Here is a 13,086-nt window from a genome sequence, read left to right as displayed (position 1 = left end):
TGCCCAAGGACACAATGCAGCACAGGGACAGGCTCGAACCTGCAACCTTCCGGCCGCAAGGCAAACGCCTACCCACTGCTTTACAGTTCAGTGACTACTAAAATTATTTTTATATCACCAGTTTTTGGCCGCTGGTGGTCAAACAAAGACCAGTATTCATCATTAGCTGCTGGTTTTTCACACGCCTGCAAAAGGGGAAAATTTTTCTGCTAAGCTACAGACAGAAAAGAATAATCTGAGACCAAGTTCTGTGATTAAACTTATGTTTTACAGTTCCCTTTACTTTAGACCTAAAGGGTTTCAGGCAGCGTTATGCTTGAGTTTATGTGATTAAATCATAACTATGTTGTGATAAAACTATAATATAAGCACAGTGCTGGTGTGTACAGTACATTATCTGCAGCAGTTATGGGGATGCTGCTGACATACTATAAATTATTATCAACAGTAAGCAGAGATATGTGTGCATCTGTCTTCAACATTCAGACCCTTAGAGATTATTTGGAAAGGAGATCAACAATGAAGCATCTAAACCTGCGCTGGTTTTCCAGTTCAAAGGAAGCTGCAGAGCAACGGTGCAGAAAAGGAAAGACGTCACTGATTGAAAAAGGATGAAAACCAGGTGAGTTTAATGTTATGATTGATTTTACCTTTACTTTAGAGGGCCACACAGTGGTGAGCTGTTAGCACTGTTGCCTCCTGGGTTCAAATCCAGTGGAGTTTGCATGTTCTCCCTGTGTCTGTGTGGGATTTCTCTGGGTTCTCCAGTTTCCTCCCACAGTCCAAAGACATGCAGTTAGTGGGGTTAGGGTAACTGGTGATTCTAGATTGCTCACAGGTGTGGATGGTTGTCTGTCTCTCTGTGTTGGCCCTGCGACAGGCTGGCGACCTGTACAGGGTGAATCCTGCCTCTCGCCCTATGACAGCTGCGACAGTCTCATTGACCAGGCCCAAAGGCTCAGATGGGGAAACAAACAGTGACACATTCACTCAGACTGCTGAAGTTCCTGTATGAAAGAGCAACTCTGAAACTCTGAGGAAAAGTGGAATTTATTTTCTCCAAGGCTCAGAGGAAACTTGATGGGCTGAAGATGCAGACTGAAGGCTGCATTCAGGAACACGGAGGTACCAACAACACACACACACACACACACACACACACCATCTCACTTCGTGCTTGCTCTTTCCTTTTTTTTTTTTAAAGCCATTATTCAGATTATTTGGCAAATAAATAGTTCCATCACAACATGAATTCACAGTACATTTTCATCATTACACTTTTTATAGCTTTAAAATATTCCAGGGGAGGGGGCTGTTGTTCATCTGTCCAATAGTTTTCTTCTTCCTCAGATGTGCGGTAATGTTCCTAAAAGCAACATCACTGTTGATCATGTTTTGTTCAATAACTGACTTGGCTCTTGTTTTCCAAATGTGGGTATTAATAACACACATGATTAACCAAAACAACCTTCTTTTGCTGTCGACCATTCTTTCTTTAAATAATCCATACATTACAGATCTCTCATTAAAATCCACATCAAACCCAACATCAACCTTTTTGCTTCTTTTTTCTGTTGTACAATTGCTCTAACAGGAAGTCTACCTACAGAAATGAGCCATACAGTATCTCTTAAGTTTTCTGATATAATTCTATCATTTACATTTCTAATAAGTTGAGGAGTTTCATCATTATTTGCATGTTCATATTTTATCAGTCCCCCATTGTTCTTTCCATTAATTATGGTGTAGATTTGCTTTGTGCTTAAAGTATTCAAATTTAAACAATCCCAATTTGCCATAAAATCTCCAAACAGAAGTTTATAAAAGGGAGCACCAGATCTTGCTCTTGCTCTCAATTTAATCCACTGATTTTCATTTCCTTTAATCCAAAATGCTCCTCTGTTTATTGCATTACAGATATTTTTAATAAATGGGATTTCTTTTACTTTTATACATCAATATTCTTTGTGTTACCTCACAGTTTGTTCCCCATTTCAGTTTTAAACATAATTTACTGAGTGTCATGATGACCTTCTGTCGGGGAGGAAACACAGTGGCAAGAAAAAGAAGTTTAGAAATGATGTGAGTTTTAACAATTTTAATGCGTGCTTTATAATTTGTGTTTTTATTTTCCCATCTTAAGACTTATTCTTTAACCTCACACTCCTTCTTTAACCAATTTGTGTGGCAACTATCATTTCCATTAATCCATATTCCTAAAACTTTGATTTCATTCTTAACCTGGATGTCTGTCGTGGGCCTGTTTGGGCTTTGTTCTTCACACCTTCAGTTTTGTCTTTGTTTAGCATGGCTCCAGATGCTGATTCGTACTGTTTCAGGTATCTATTTAATCTCTCTAGTTCTTGATTTTTTTTATAACTACAGTGACATCATCGGCATAAGCCATGGCAGTCACTTTATATGTCTCATGAAGGGTGTAACCTTCAAAATTAGGATCTTTTCTTTTTTTTTTTTCCTCTTCAGCTCTCAGCAGAGATGGTCACACTTTTCTTCTCTCCCCAGCTCTTCCTTTTTCCCCTGCTTTGCTGCTTTAGAGAGGTGCCAGTAAGACTGAAGGCTGTCAACAAATGAATCAGTACAGTCTGTACCAAAACAGTCCCTGGCGGCCTTGAACTGCCGCTTATCAAATTATCTCGGGGATGTTTGTAAACAGATGCTCTACACCCCCGCTGTCCTGTCTTCTTCTGACCTGTGTTGGACTGATCTCCCTGACCCTGATGAACTCTACGTCTTATCAGAACTGTTAGCTGAGGAGGGAGTTTGAGTCAGCCCCACAGTAGCTGCTTTTGTCATTTTCTTCATAAAATGCTTTTTCTGTAAAATCCTTAATTACGGTGCTAAAATCGCTGCTACGTCTCTTCTGGCTAGAGGACATTACATAATAAATGTTGCAATTTTCATTGCATCCGGTGGACTTTTGTATATTATATGGTAATTCATTATTTATCAAATCTATAGTATTCTTTGTCATTCATCAGGTGTTCCTGTTCAATTCTTGTTTTTATACATTTCAGCTTCATATATTTAACATATTCATTATATTTTAAACTTTTGACTTGAATTATTTCAGTGTTTACATTTAAATAGATCTTTCAATCTAGTTTTTAATAAATCCTATAATTCTAGATCAGATTTGACCAAATCCCTTAATTGTGAAATGTTTTGAACTTCCACTTTTAACTGTTATCAAATCCACATGACATTTAGTATTTAGTTTCCAATAATTTTTTAAATGTTTGCGAAACATGATCCTAACCTCGACCAACATGTGGACTGACCAATCAGAAAATACTGTAATGTAAAACTTGAATTTGAGAATATATGTTCTGCCTCTTTATTTGGTGTTGGGGTCAGACCTGGTGAAATGTACTGTGGGGATTTAAGATCCTAAAAGTCTGAAGGAAGCTTCAGAACACACTAGTATTAAAATGACCTAAACTTACAAAGACACCCCCTTTGTTTCAATTTCTTAAAATCATTTGTTTTCTCAGGAGTATACATTACGAACTTTTTGTCCATAATAAAAACAGTCTACTAACAGAAGGTTCCAAGTGATAATGAAAGTAAGAGATGAGGAATACTGTCTCAGAGTGAGTGAGTTGGCTCTGAAAAGAGCCGTTGTTGTTTGTATAGCGCAGGCAGACAGGCAGCTTAAGCTCTCTCTCCGCGGATGCGTCGGGCCAGCTGGATGTCTTTGGGCATGATGGTGACCCTTTTGGCGTGGATGGCGCACAGGTTGGTGTCCTCGAAGAGGCCGACGAGGTAAGCCTCGCTGGCTTCCTGCAGAGCCATGACGGCGGAGCTCTGGAAGCGCAGGTCGGTCTTGAAGTCCTGAGCGATCTCGCGGACGAGGCGCTGGAAGGGCAGCTTGCGGATGAGCAGCTCGGTGGATTTCTGGTAGCGGCGGATCTCGCGCAGAGCCACGGTGCCGGGCCTGTAACGGTGAGGCTTCTTGACGCCTCCGGTGGCCGGGGCGCTCTTCCGAGCGGCCTTGGTAGCCAGCTGCTTCCTGGGGGCTTTGCCTCCAGTAGACTTGCGGGCGGTCTGCTTGGTTCTTGCCATGTTTACGCGCTTTCTCTCTTTGTGCTGCGAACAGGAGAAAATGTAATGAGTGGAGGAGAGTCGCTGCTCTTAAAGCGTGTGAGACACTGCGAGGCGGTGCCGCTGCTCGACAAGTCCGGCTCGTGATTGGTGAGCAGCTCGTGGCGGCGCTCAGCACCTCCCAAAGGAGCGACGGCCCGCCTGAGTGTCGGCTGCTCATTGGACGGAAGTGCGTTCAAAGTGCGCGCTTACAGCGAGAGCGGCCCGCCCCCTGCGGCGCTGCTGAAAGCCTCTGTGGGATTGGTGCGTGACCAAACGGCGCGCGCTGTGCGCAAATATAAGCGAGGCTTTGGGGCTGCTCGACTCATGTTTTCTTTGAGTGTCGATACTACACAGAAGAAAAGCGTTAAACATGAGCGGACGCGGCAAGACCGGAGGCAAAGCCAGAGCTAAGGCCAAGACCCGCTCGTCCCGTGCTGGACTGCAGTTCCCCGTGGGCCGTGTGCACAGGCTGCTGCGCAAAGGCAACTATGCTGAGCGCGTTGGTGCCGGCGCCCCCGTCTACCTGGCGGCCGTGCTCGAGTACCTGACCGCTGAGATCCTCGAGTTGGCCGGCAACGCTGCCCGCGACAACAAGAAGACTCGCATCATCCCCCGACACCTGCAGCTGGCTGTGCGCAACGACGAGGAGCTCAACAAGCTGCTCGGCGGAGTCACCATCGCTCAGGGTGGCGTGCTGCCCAACATCCAGGCCGTGCTGCTGCCCAAGAAGACCGAGAAGCCCGTCAAGGCCAAGTAAACGCAGCACCGGACAAACTACTTGCTCTGCCTACCTGCTACAAACAAAGGCTCTTTTAAGAGCCACACACTCCTCTCAGAGCACATGTCCTCACTCTCATTCAGCTTAACAATTTCAACAATCGCTACACTTACATGGATCACTCACACTTCAACACATCACTCAATGCAGCTAAATAACAATGCATTCATTTTGCAGCTTTCAGGTGTGACGGTCACACTCGTCTCACAGCAAACCTCACAATCCCACATGTTCACTCAGCTGGAAATTAGTGCTGTTGCATCATCCCCCCCCCCCCCCCCCCCCCCCCCCCGTGTGTGTGTGTGTGGACATCAACTCCAGTTTGTGTGAAATCAAGTGAATATACAAACTAGTCCATCAGAAATATTTCAGAGATCAAATTGATTAAATGCTCACACACCAATTATCCTGGCTAAACATTCATGACAAAGCACCATCTCACTTGTAGCAGCATTAAAATACTTCATCAGCTGGTTTTAAGCTTCATAAACCTATCAAGGACTTGATTACAGGCTAATTCCTGTAGTCCTCCATGGGATTGATTGCATTTATTCCAAGAGATTTGCTGCCTCAAGCACCAGATTCCTGAGTGAGAGTTTGAAGTGTGAAAAATGTTTCTGACCACTCTGAATGAGGTGGTCAGTATCAATGTTTTGTGTACTGTTCACTCAAGTTTCTCCTCACCTTTGATATGATGTAGTTGGACAATGTTTCCTGTTCAGAGCGCGATGAGAAGAAATGGTTGCTTTCTGAAAGATGTGTAATAGCATTATTGGTGCTGTGTAAGTGCTTTGTATGAAAGCTTTGTTCATGTTTAGTCTGCCGTGAGTTTAATGAAGTAGTGACTGAGGTTTTGTAATTATTGATCCGTTTAAAATGTAAAAATCAGTCTAAACTATCGTTCCACTCTTACTAATAATGCTGTTGAGGATGTAGCTCTTGTGTGATGGTGTGGTGGCTCTGAGAAGAGCCTTTGTGGAGGTTGAATGTGAGGGGAGCTCACTTCTTCTTGGCTGGCGCGGCCTTCTTGACTTTGGGCTTGGCTGCTTTCTTAGCGGGGGCTTTCTTGGCTGCTGCGGGGGCCTTCTTGGTCGCCTTCTTGGGGCTCTTGGCGGCCGCTTTCTTGGGGCTCTTGGCGGGCTTCTTGGCTGCGGCCGCTTTCTTGGGGCTCTTGGCCTTCTTGGGGGACTTCTTAGCGGCTGCGGCGGGCTTCTTGGCTGGCGCCGTCTTCTTGGGCTTTTTGGCCGCTGCTGCGGCGGCGGTTTTCTTGGCCGCTGCGGGCTTCTTGGCTTTGGGAGCGGCTTTCTTTGCGGGCTTCTTGTCCTTGGCCTCGGCGGCCTTCTTGCTCATCTTGAAGGACCCGGAGGCCCCGGTGCCCTTGGTCTGGACCAGAGTGCCTTTAGCCACCAGGCTCTTGATGGCGGTCTTGACGCGAACCTTGTTCTTGTCCACATCGTAGCCTCCGGCGGCCAGAGCCTTCTTGAGAGCGGCTGCGGACACGCCGCTGCGCTCCTTGGAGGCGGCCACAGTTTTGACAATGAGCTCGCCGACGCTGGGGCCGACCTTCTTGGGCTTGGAAGCCTTCTTCTTGGCCGCTTTGGCCGGAGCGGCAGCAGGTGCTGGAGCTTCTTCCGACATTTTCCGCTTAGCTTTGAGCTCTGATCTGAGTGCAGTGAGAGTGACAGCGCAATGACGGAAGCTCGGAGCCAGACGCTGCACTTGAACACACCATGAGAACCGTGGAGAGTGAAGGCGTGTCGCGGGGCTCGCTTGTGCGGCGTCAACGTGTGTCCGTTTTGTGTTTTGTGTCCGGGATCAAAGAGCTGAAAGTGAGCGTGTGAGCGGCGCTGCAGGGCGACAGTGAAGCGGTCCACAGCGGACTGGTGTCTCCTCGTGTGGGCCTCATGTAGAGCTCTGCGGCTCTGTGCGCTTTGTTGCTGGAGCCTCCGAAGCTGAGCGGCTCAGCGCGGAGCTCAGCGCTGCTCGGCGGCTTCTTCCGCTCTTGTGTCCGCTAAAAAGACGGCGGCGCCGCAGAGCTCCGTGAAAAGACGTTTTCCAGCTGAGCCGCATGTTTGTTGACACAGTCCGAGTTCAAAGCCGCATGTGATGAAGGCAGCTGTGGAGCAAAGTGAAGCTGTGGAGCTGGCAGCAAGCACAGCGATGCTGCTGGAGCAGCAGCCAGACCTGCGTGAGAGCTGCTCCCTTCAAGAGGAGCAACAGCGCAGAGTTTGACTCACAGATGGATCATTGTTGAATCTGTGAAGCTTCATGTTTGTCCTGAGCCAGTATCTGAGCCTAGCTCACTTCCATCAGCCTGTATGAGTGAAGCGGGGCTTGAAATGTTGCTGATCGTCCAGAGACTCTGGTTATCAGAGGTGGCAAAAGTACAGAGTGTGAAGTACTTGTGTTAAAAATACTGTGGTAAAACTTGAAGTACTGATTCAACTTCTTTACCCAAGTAAAAGTGAAAAAGTAGAGACTCTGAGATGGACTGAAAGCTACTTTTGTGCAAAACTAACTGAACCTTGTGCTGTAATAACACAATAATTAAATAATAATATCACACGAGAACACAACTTTTATTCCAGTCGTGTAATTCTGCCTCAGCTCTAAAGAGGAACATTTGTACAGTCAGGGGTTAAAGTGGGATTCAGCAGGTGGGGGAGCCTGAGATCAGTGTGTGTGTGTGTGTGGGGCTCACAATAATGTCTGTTGTGAGCTACAGTAGACTCTTTGTGTACAGGCTGTGATCAGCTGCTGCTCTGAGGTTTACTGTCCAGCCAAAATAGATTTTTTAATTGCTGTAATATAATCAGGGTCCACTGTTTCTGTCAGTGAGTAGAGGACAGAGAGCCTGTGCTTCCTGAAGATTTCAACATGTCGTGGATAGCAGAGCTCAGTCTAAAGTACTGTAGTGCATTTCATTATCTGCAGGATCTCCAAAGTCCTCTGTTTAACTTTCCATCTGATAACAAATCTGTAACTAAGTTCAGTTTTTTCTAAACCTGATTCCACAAGAGCACAAAGTGTGTGTGCCATGTTTTCCCAGCACACTCTCCTTAATAACACAACACACATCCATATTCGGTCATCGTGTGTGTGTGTGTGACAAAGAACGCAAAGCTGCTTCAGAACAAAAGGTGAAGCAGATCATTGGTGTAATTAAAGCCTTGCATTTGTCCAGCAGAGGGCGCTGTGACCGAAGCTTCGAGTAATGATCCTGTTAGAGCTGCTGTGTGCTTAACCGAGTGTGTCGTGATTTATTGTGATGGAGACAAAAACGTGTTTTTGGATTGTTGAAGGTTTCCGGAGGTTCTGACTACAATGTGAGACTTGGGTCAAATATTCAGATTAAGTCTATTATGGCATTATGGTTTTCAGCAAGTGCATGTAGTACCAGTGTTCCTGTTCCACAACTTAAAAATGAGAGTAGTCGAGGTCAGTAGTATACATTTATTTATGAATAAATGTATTCTGTGGAGTCATGTTGCAGGTGTATGAAGTAGCTGCCATGCAGGTGTTTAAGGTTGAATGCGTGCGCTTAGATTGAGGTGTGTGGCTCTGAAAAGAGCCGTTGTGTTGATGGGAGAGAGCGGGAGAGTTTACTTGGAGCTGGTGTACTTGGTGACGGCCTTGGTGCCCTCGGACACGGCGTGCTTGGCCAGCTCACCGGGCAGCAGGAGACGCACGGCGGTCTGGATCTCCCTGGAGGTGATGGTGGAGCGCTTGTTGTAGTGAGCCAGGCGAGAGGCCTCGGAGGCGATGCGCTCGAAGATGTCGTTGACGAACGAGTTCATGATGCTCATGGCCTTGGAGGAGATGCCGGTGTCGGGGTGCACCTGCTTCAGCACCTTGTACACGTAGATGGCGTAGCTCTCCCTCCTGGTCTTCCTCTTCTTCTTGCCTCCTTTGCCGGCGGTCTTGGTCACGGCTTTCTTGGAGCCCTTCTTGGGCGCGGACTTGGCGGGTTCAGGCATGTTGTTTCCTCGATGCTTTGCAGACACGAATGAAGTGCTGACGGAGAGCTGCTCTTCTTATCCTGCCTGTATGCTAATCGCACTGCGCAGGCCCTCGCCTCTCATTGGTCGAGCTGCGCAGTGGGTTGGACATGGAGTTGGAGCAAAGCTGCGTCTTTTGTTAAAAGGGGCGCGTCTCAAGCTTCCTGTGATTGTTGAGTCGTTGCTGCGCGTGTCAGTGATGCTGTAGGTGTTTGTCATATGGCAGGTCGTTTTAACATAAAATCCGATTCACCTCACTTACATTCCAGATATGTGAAATTGATTTATGACTAGACGTATTAGTAAATTAAGATATCTCTAATTATGTTTTGACTAGACAAAATACCTATTTGAGATATCTCTAATTACATTCCGACTAGTCGAAATGACGTCAGATTTACCATTCATTTGTATGGCGGCTTCAATTCAAGATATCTTCAGTGAATTACTGACTATCTGAAACTCACATTTTAGATATCTACAATTAAATTATGACTAGTCATGAAGTTAATTCAAGATATCTTAAATGTATTTTTAGATAGGCGATAAATAGTTTTGACTAGTCCAAATTAAATTCTAGATATCTTGAAAGCAAATAATGACTAGGCAAAACTAAATTAGAGATATCTAGAACTGTAATTTTGACTAGTCAAAATGCCTTTTCAGATATCTCAAAATGAATTAGATATCTTGAATAAGACGGCTTTTCTATTTAAGATATCTTAAATTAACATTCTGACTAGTCCGAATGACGTTTCAGATATCTTGAATTACGGAGCCTTTTGGCGGAATGTTTATAAGGCAGTTTGTTAAAACGGCCTGCCATAAAATCAGAGATTCTGTGCAGATTTCTGAAGCAGTCTTTAAGTACACAATTCTCGCGCTCTCCACATTTCCCATACTGAGGAGCTCTTTCTATATTGTTGCATTTTATTATAATTTTGTCGATAACGGCCAGCGCCATTGCAGGCACCTGAAATTCTACACAGGCAATTGTTTGGACAGCTCAGTACAGCACAAGGGGGCCTTCACGCAATCGATAAATTCAGATATCTAAAAGGTAATTTCGACTAGTCATAATTACGTTTTAGATATCTTAAATTGTAATTACGGTTGTGTGAATGACAAATCCGGTGACGTAATTTGAGATATCTTGAAAGGAATTTTGAATCGTCAAAATGTAATTGAAGATATCTTGAATTATTATTCTTACTAGTCAGAATGTAATTGCGGATATCTTAAATTACCATTCTGGATAGTCAAAATGTAGTTTTGTCTAGTCAAAATGCAGTTTTAGAGATCTGAAATGTAATTTCGGATAGTCAGACAAACTGATTTTATGTTTAAACGGCCTGCCATATTTGTCAGGCTTTAATAACAGACTCGTAAACAGGGATTGATCTTAGTGAGCAGTAAATGTGTCGATCTTTGTGGTAAATATGGAGGAGTTAGACAGACGGTGACTCAAAGGAAGCAGACGGCGGTAAAGCGCTAAACTGGTTACTTTGTGACTGAAGTATGTGTGACGTGGATGTGAACAGCATCAGCAGTGAGCTGCAGTCTTTTCACACAACGGCGTTTCCATCGTGACGCTCGCATCACGTCTAATTGAGGGTTTGGTGCGTTTCAGTCCAGTTTCCATAGCTCGCTTACCTGCTGCTTCATGGCCGGATTCCCACTTTGTACGGACTTCAGTCATCTTGAATGTTTTTTAATAGTTCCACTTCTATTATTACAAGCGGACACGCGGATGAATGAGAGAAAACAGCACCCGGTCTCTCATTGTTGTCGCTGTGGATTGTGAAGACCAATATAGGCAATCCATTCACTCACACACCGAGGTCCAAAGTGTAATAACGTAATTAATGGCACATTCGAGTGATTACTGTCATATAGACAAAGAACGTCACTGCCTGACGTCAGCAGAGATAGAGCAGCTACTGCGCTGTAAATTCACGGTAAATGGAAACCAGTTCTTCCACTGCGCTTTTCTGCTCTGCAGGAGCGCTCAAGCTAAAACCACAGAGCCACCATGTTTGCATCTGCGCTGTTTGTGCTGTGGAGAGGCGCAAACGTTGCACACTAACCCCAATCAGAGCTGCGCAGTCACACAGCGTCATTTAGAACATGAGGTACAGTTAACACAAGCTCTTTACTACATTTGGTCTGAACTCTTCTCCCATCATCCATCCGCTACTGGAAACAGTGTGTCACATGAATTAAAGGTATCAATTAGCACTGAATTCATATTTACATAAAAACACTGGGCTTGTTTTAGAAATTTTGCAGTTGCTGATAAAAAGGTTTATAAGTGAGTTCCATCACCTCCTGGTTTATCACAGTGCCATCAGCATAAGCCAGGGCGGCCTCTCTGTGTGGATCTTTATTCATTCTTTCAGTAAAGGACTGATGGCACGAACACAGAGATCAGGCTCAAAGGACAGCTCTGCTTCATGCCTCAGAAGATTTTAAAGGGTTCACCTAAAACTCCATTACTTTAACTTACACTCTAGATTTTTCATAGAGGTACTGCACCAGTTTAATAAAATGATCAGGGATGCCAGCTGTGCATATCATGAGAAACCTAATCAAAGGCTTGCCTTTGGTGTAAACCTAGAAAAAAGTCTGGTGTGAGTGATTTCCCCTTATCCCACATTTATTAACTCTTTAACTAACTTGTAAAATAACGAAATCTAGAACATCATCTATTCATTACAAGTCCTCAAATCCAAACAATAGTGGTTCGTAAAAAACCCCTGAAATACCACCCATATTAGCTGTTGGAGCTATTTGTGGTTTACTTTTATTTTGTATTAAAATGCTGTTTGTTTTTGCTAAGGATACATTTGTAGTTTATTTTTCTTAAATTTGAGTTGACTTTTTGGGGTTCTGGTTGATCAGGTGTGCACTTAATTTATATAAGTAAGTCAAGTGGGAGGGGTCAGGCGGGCATCAGGGCATATGGTTTTTTACCACGCCACAGTGGCTTCAAACGCTCTTATGTCTGTAAGGTTGCTGCATTATGGTGAATAAACCGACACAAATGCATTTGGTGATAGAGACTCTGTCTTGTTTATTGACCTGTGTAAGATCCAGTCCTATAGTGGCCATTTGATTTGTTTTTAGTGTGGACAAATAGTCACTACATTAAGTAAAAAACTCCCCTTTATTGGATATATATATATTTTTTTGGATTACTGTGAAAGAGGACTTTACCATTTATTGGAGCAGCATTTGTGTGAGTTTGGATGCTTAAGGAAGTGCAGCAGGAGCCACGAGTGAATGAGCTGCAGCCTACATGCAGCACACTCAATATGATCCAATTTGCCTGCACTAGAAAGCCTTCCCTGGACATCATATAGGATAACAGTGATGCTATTGGAGCACTGGAGGAATATTTCATTGCGTTGTCTTCTATTGCAGTATTGGACTATATTGGATGCCACACAGCTTACGAGACTCTGTTGGTGCACATTGGCGCACACCGGGCCTCTATAAGCAACTTGCTGCAACTTACTTGTGTCTCCTTGACATTGCATGAACTTTTTAAAGTCAGTTTTGTATTCAGATTAAAAAGGGGCTATGTCGGACACCAAAACTGCATCAGCAGCTGCTGGTGATGCACAGGCTGCATCCTTGTCTAAATGGTGCACCAGCTTCACAGCTAAAGGATGAATATTTTTTATACAATCCTGTCAGGAAAATAGAGCCAATATGTGTAAAGAAGCTAAAATGTATGAACCAGCTGCATGAATTAATGCAATCCACAGACAATGTTAATGAATTTTCTATTGAACTGACCAATAAAATGCTTTGATGAGGCTAAAGAATTACATGAAACCTTTTTATCAGTGGATTTGCCGGAGGCTGAGGTGGAGAAACGGTCAAAATATTTTGATCGAAAAATAACTTTCAAGCTTTATTCAAGATGTGAAGAGCTGGTTGTCTAATGCTGGACATTCACATGAACAGTCAAATGATAACCCTGCAATGTTTGTGATGATATCCAGCTGGAGGACAGCGTTTCTAATATCTATTGTCCAGCGGGAAGTTCTAAAGCCAGCTCCCAAGTACCTAAAATGTCAAGGTGAAAAGGTGGTGCTAATGGAGTGCATGGCTGCCTGAAAAAAGAAACATCTTTTAGAGGCAAAGGAGGAAAAATAAGACTGGAAAAAGGAAAGAAAAGGAACAACTGGCCTTGGAAAC

The 13,086-nt window shown here is 44.3% G+C and overlaps 4 protein-coding genes across 5 annotated transcripts; 1 reads left to right on the top strand and 3 right to left on the bottom strand.

Moving 5' to 3' along the window:
- Positions 1–3,597: 3,597 nt before the first annotated feature.
- Positions 3,598–4,088, bottom strand: LOC115779243 (histone H3). Its single transcript, XM_030727793.1, has one exon. The coding sequence runs from the start codon at positions 4,081–4,083 to the stop codon at positions 3,673–3,675; it is 411 nt and encodes a 136-aa protein (XP_030583653.1). The 5' UTR covers positions 4,084–4,088; the 3' UTR covers positions 3,598–3,672.
- A 362-nt stretch (positions 4,089–4,450) lies between these two features.
- On the top strand, positions 4,451–4,921 carry LOC115779249 (histone H2A). Of its 2 annotated transcripts, XM_030727813.1 has the most exons (2): positions 4,451–4,692; positions 4,756–4,921. In XM_030727813.1, the coding sequence occupies exons 1-2, from the start codon at positions 4,475–4,477 to the stop codon at positions 4,859–4,861; spliced, it is 324 nt and encodes a 107-aa protein (XP_030583673.1). In that variant the 5' UTR covers positions 4,451–4,474; the 3' UTR covers positions 4,862–4,921. The 2 variants fall into 2 exon arrangements, with proteins under 2 accessions (XP_030583673.1, XP_030583665.1); XM_030727805.1 differs by having other exon boundaries at positions 4,451–4,921.
- A 943-nt stretch (positions 4,922–5,864) lies between these two features.
- LOC115779224 (histone H1-like) lies at positions 5,865–6,706 on the bottom strand. The gene has a single exon (XM_030727768.1). The coding sequence runs from the start codon at positions 6,518–6,520 to the stop codon at positions 5,882–5,884; it is 639 nt and encodes a 212-aa protein (XP_030583628.1). The 5' UTR covers positions 6,521–6,706; the 3' UTR covers positions 5,865–5,881.
- Positions 6,707–8,375: 1,669 nt separating this feature from the next.
- On the bottom strand, positions 8,376–8,875 carry LOC115779264 (histone H2B 1/2-like). Its single transcript, XM_030727825.1, has one exon. It carries the CDS (start codon positions 8,857–8,859, stop codon positions 8,485–8,487), a length of 375 nt encoding a protein of 124 aa, XP_030583685.1. The 5' UTR covers positions 8,860–8,875; the 3' UTR covers positions 8,376–8,484.
- Between the last annotated feature and the right edge of the window lie 4,211 nt (positions 8,876–13,086).

The sequence above is a fragment of the Archocentrus centrarchus genome, chromosome 1, assembly GCF_007364275.1.
Source record: "Archocentrus centrarchus isolate MPI-CPG fArcCen1 chromosome 1, fArcCen1, whole genome shotgun sequence".
Lineage (NCBI taxonomy): Eukaryota > Metazoa > Chordata > Actinopteri > Cichliformes > Cichlidae > Archocentrus > Archocentrus centrarchus.
This window is presented reverse-complemented; position numbering and strand designations above follow the sequence as displayed.

Coding starts and splice junctions, on each gene's coding strand:
- LOC115779249 (XM_030727805.1), top strand. CDS start 4,475: ATGAGCGGACGCGGCAAGACCGGAGGCAAAGCCAGAGCTAAGGCCAAG.
- LOC115779243 (XM_030727793.1), bottom strand. CDS start 4,083: ATGGCAAGAACCAAGCAGACCGCCCGCAAGTCTACTGGAGGCAAAGCC.
- LOC115779264 (XM_030727825.1), bottom strand. CDS start 8,859: ATGCCTGAACCCGCCAAGTCCGCGCCCAAGAAGGGCTCCAAGAAAGCC.
- LOC115779224 (XM_030727768.1), bottom strand. CDS start 6,520: ATGTCGGAAGAAGCTCCAGCACCTGCTGCCGCTCCGGCCAAAGCGGCC.